Raw genomic sequence first — 3676 nt, forward strand, 5'->3', positions numbered from 1 at the left:
GGAGCAGGCAGCCATGGGGCTGGGGACAGAACAGGCTCACACAGCCAACTCCCTCCCCTAGTCCTCGGCTCACAGACTGGGAACAGCCGGGTGAATAGACGATTACCCTTTATCCTAAAGGTATGGCCTTCCTATGTTGGTCAAAATGTCACTTCTTTGATGAAATGATAATGAAAAGTAAATGGGAGTGGTTTAAAAAGTTGTCTTCCATCTCCTATCTCCAGTTCTCAGCTTTTAAACTCTACTGTCCTTCAAAACATGTAAGTCTGGCAATCACAGGATTGAAAACTATCTGGGAGCCACAGCTACACTTTAACTTGGCACTTTCACCTCAGGCACTTACATTACCCAAACCTCTTTTTCCCTCCTAACAAACAGGGAATCTATTTGCCCTCTGGGGTCAGCTGTGAGGGGTGAGGATTCCCAGCAGTGGGGCATGGAGGGAGCTCTCTACCTTATTAGTTATCTTCCTCTCTCTAACTCATCTGGAGTCAAAGCTTAATTTGGGAACTTTCTATGTTTTCAAGTTGTTTAATGGACTTCCCTGGTAGCTCAGACAGTAAAGCGTCTGCCTACAATGCGGAAGACCCGGGTTCAATCCCTGGGTCGGGAAGATCCTCTGAAGGAAATGGCAACCCACTCCAGTACTCGTGCCTGGAAAATCCCATGGACGGAGGAGCATGGTAGGCTACAGTCCATGGGGTCGCAAAGAGTCGGACACGACTGAGCAACGTCACTCACTCACTGTATTTTCATAACGGAAATTTAAGAATAAGGCCAGGCAGGGTGGTGGTGGAGGGGGGAGGGTAGCTTTTCATGGCCACGCCTTTGCCCCAAGGACAGGCAGATGGTGGCAAAGGTATCCTCAGCACCTTTCAACCTGCTCAGGCCTAAAGGTGGATTTTTGAAGTCCAGGGACCTAGAAATCTGAAACACAAGAGTCCTTGCTCTGTGCTGCTAAGCTGAGTGGGGAACAACTGAGCCACAGTCCTCACAATACTCTACAGACACATCTATCCATGAAAAAGGCTCTCCTACAGATGAGGGATTTTAGTCTCAAGAGGTTACATATCAAGTTGTAAAAGGTTAAATGGTTGGTAAAGGGTGGTTGTTGTTCAGTTGCTCAGTTGTGTCCAACTCTTTGTGACCCCATGGACAGCAGCACGCCAGGCTTCCCTGTCCTCTACCATTCCCAGAATTTGATCAAACTCACGTCCATCGAGTCGGTGAGGTCACCCAACCATCTCATCCTCTGTCATCCCCTTCTCCTCCTGCCTTTAATCTTCCCCAGCATCAGGGTCTTTTCCAATGAGTTAGCTCTTCCATCAGGTAGCCAAAGTGTAGGAGCTTCAGCTTCAGCATCAGTCCTTGCAGTGAATATTCAGAGCTGATTTCCTTTAGGGTTGACTGGTTTGATCTTCTTGCTGTCTAAGGGACTCTCAAGAGTGTTCTCCAGCACCTCAGTTCAAAGGCATCAATTCTTTGGGATTCTTTACGATTAGGGATGTATTTGACCCCACAGCCGTCTGGGATGAGTCGCTTTTCTGCCACCATGTTCTCAAATTCATCCGTGTTGAACTTGGTAAATCCCCACTTCTTAGAGATGTGGATCTTCTGGCAGCCAGGGAACTTCAACTTGGCCCAGCAGAGGGCTTCAATCACATGTTCCTTGTTCTGCAGCTTGGTGCGGATGGACATTATGACCTGGCCAATGTGGACCCTGGCCATTGTGCCCTGGGGCTTTCCAAAGGCACCGCGCATACCTGTCTGGAGTCTAGATTGGGAAACAGCAGGCCAGTCATGAATGCCCACTAGGAAGAGTTGTCTCCAAGGTCCCTTAGGGCAACCTGTACAGGCAGCAGGTTGCATACACTACCAAGGAGGCTGCTATTTGCAGCCACTGCACACTGGGCCCCTATGGGGAAAAGAGCACAATCGGCTTAACTGGCTGCAAATGAATGTTGAGTTTTAAGCCAGCTTTTTCACTCTCCTCTTTCACTTTCATCAAGAGGCTCTTTAGTTTCTCTTCGCTTTCTGCCAGAAGGGTGGTGTCATCTGCATATCTGAGGTTATTGATATTTCTCCCGGCAATCTTGATTCCAGCTTGTGCTTCATCCAGCCCAGCATTTTGCATGATGTACTCTGCATATGTTAATAAGCAGGGTGACAGTATACAGCCTTGACATACTCCTTTCCAATTTTTGAACCAGTGTGCTGTTCCATGTCCAGTCCTAATTGTTTTTTCTTGACCTGCATACAGGCTTCGCAGGAGGCAGGTAAGGTGGTCTGGTATTTCCATCTTTTTAAGAATTTTTCACAGTTGGTTGTGATCTACATAGTCAAAGGCTTTAATGTAGTCAATGAAGCAGAAGTAGATGTTTTTCTGGAATTCTCTAGCTTTTTCTATGATCCAATAGATGTTGGCATTTGATCTCTGGTTCCTCTGCCTTTTCTAAATCCATCTGCAAGTTCTCGGTTCACGTACTATTGGAGCCTAGCTTGAAGGACTGTGAGCACTTTGCTAGCGTGTGAAGTGAGTGCAACTGTGCAGTAGTTTGAGCATTCTTTGGCCTTGCCCTTCTTTGGGATTGGAAAGAAAACTGACTTTTTCCAGTCCTGTAGCCAATGCTGAGTTTTCCAAAACTTGCTGGCATATTGAGTGCAGCACTTTAACAGAATCACCTTTTAGGATTTGAAATAAAAACCAAAAAGATGTAAAGGGTTGACTGGGATTCAAATTGAAACTCTGGTTCTCTCTATTCTTCTCTGCCTCTCATGTATTTATCAGAAAATAGTCACCTGACTGGCATACACAAATCGTGGTGTCATTGGGTGGGAAGCCAAGAATTCACCCTTACCTAAGCTCTCCCAACGTCCTAGCTGGTGGTCTTAGTACTGCAGTTAATGATGTTTGTGAAAAAACCAGACCGTGCAAGGCCTGCTATACAAAGCTTCCTTTTGTTCAGGCAAAGGACCCTGTAGGAATTATCTCCATTTTATGGATAAGCGCATCGAGGCTCAGGTTATTCATTTCCAGCATATCATTCTGGGGAAGCTCAGAGGCAAGGTAATCTCCGGGTCACAGAAGGCTAGCCTCTCGTTCTAAGCAGGATTAGCTTCAAAAGGAGTCATTTTCATTTGTTTTACATACTGGACAGCTGGCTTTTCATTAAAGATATCAACATGCCAGCCCTGGCCAGCGGGGGCGGCGGGGGGGCGAGGGGGAGAATGGGGGGCTGTCAGCGGCTCCTGGACTAGTGTCTAATCTGTCAGAGGGACTGAGGCCAGGGAGCCAAGCTTTCTGGCATATCACTTCTCTGAGGCTCGGCTAAGCCAATACTGGTGCTCAGCATAGGGCAAAACCGGGGACGACTGTACTGTGGACACGTCATAGCACAGCATATGAGGTCGAGGTCCTATCGTCAGGGTAAAAGAAAATGGAGCAGACACTACAAATGGGATAACGATGTCTCCAGGTACCCAGAAAGGGCACGGTGTCAAGGAAAGGGAAAGTTCAGAGAGCACCAAAGCCTACCCAGCAGGAGCTTCACAGCAGGTTTAGACAACCTGGAAGGCCTTGGCGCTGGACTCTGTGGCCTCTGAGTCCTGACCAGGGGACCAAAACAAGGCAGAAGCCCAGGAGCAGGTCCCCAGTGTGGCAGGAGTGCCATTCAAA

At 47.7% G+C, this 3676-nt stretch overlaps 1 protein-coding gene across 1 annotated transcript; it reads right to left on the bottom strand.

Annotated features, from left to right (window-relative positions):
* Positions 1-1421: 1421 nt before the first annotated feature.
* On the bottom strand, positions 1422-1965 carry LOC104986085 (60S ribosomal protein L10-like). The gene has a single exon (XM_010836523.1). The coding sequence runs from the start codon at positions 1867-1869 to the stop codon at positions 1429-1431; it is 441 nt and encodes a 146-aa protein (XP_010834825.1). The 5' UTR covers positions 1870-1965; the 3' UTR covers positions 1422-1428.
* Positions 1966-3676: the final 1711 nt, after the last annotated feature.

This window comes from Bison bison, unplaced genomic scaffold (genome assembly GCF_000754665.1).
Source record: "Bison bison bison isolate TAMUID 2011002044 unplaced genomic scaffold, Bison_UMD1.0 scf7180017864063, whole genome shotgun sequence".
In the NCBI taxonomy this organism is placed as follows: domain Eukaryota; kingdom Metazoa; phylum Chordata; class Mammalia; order Artiodactyla; family Bovidae; genus Bison; species Bison bison.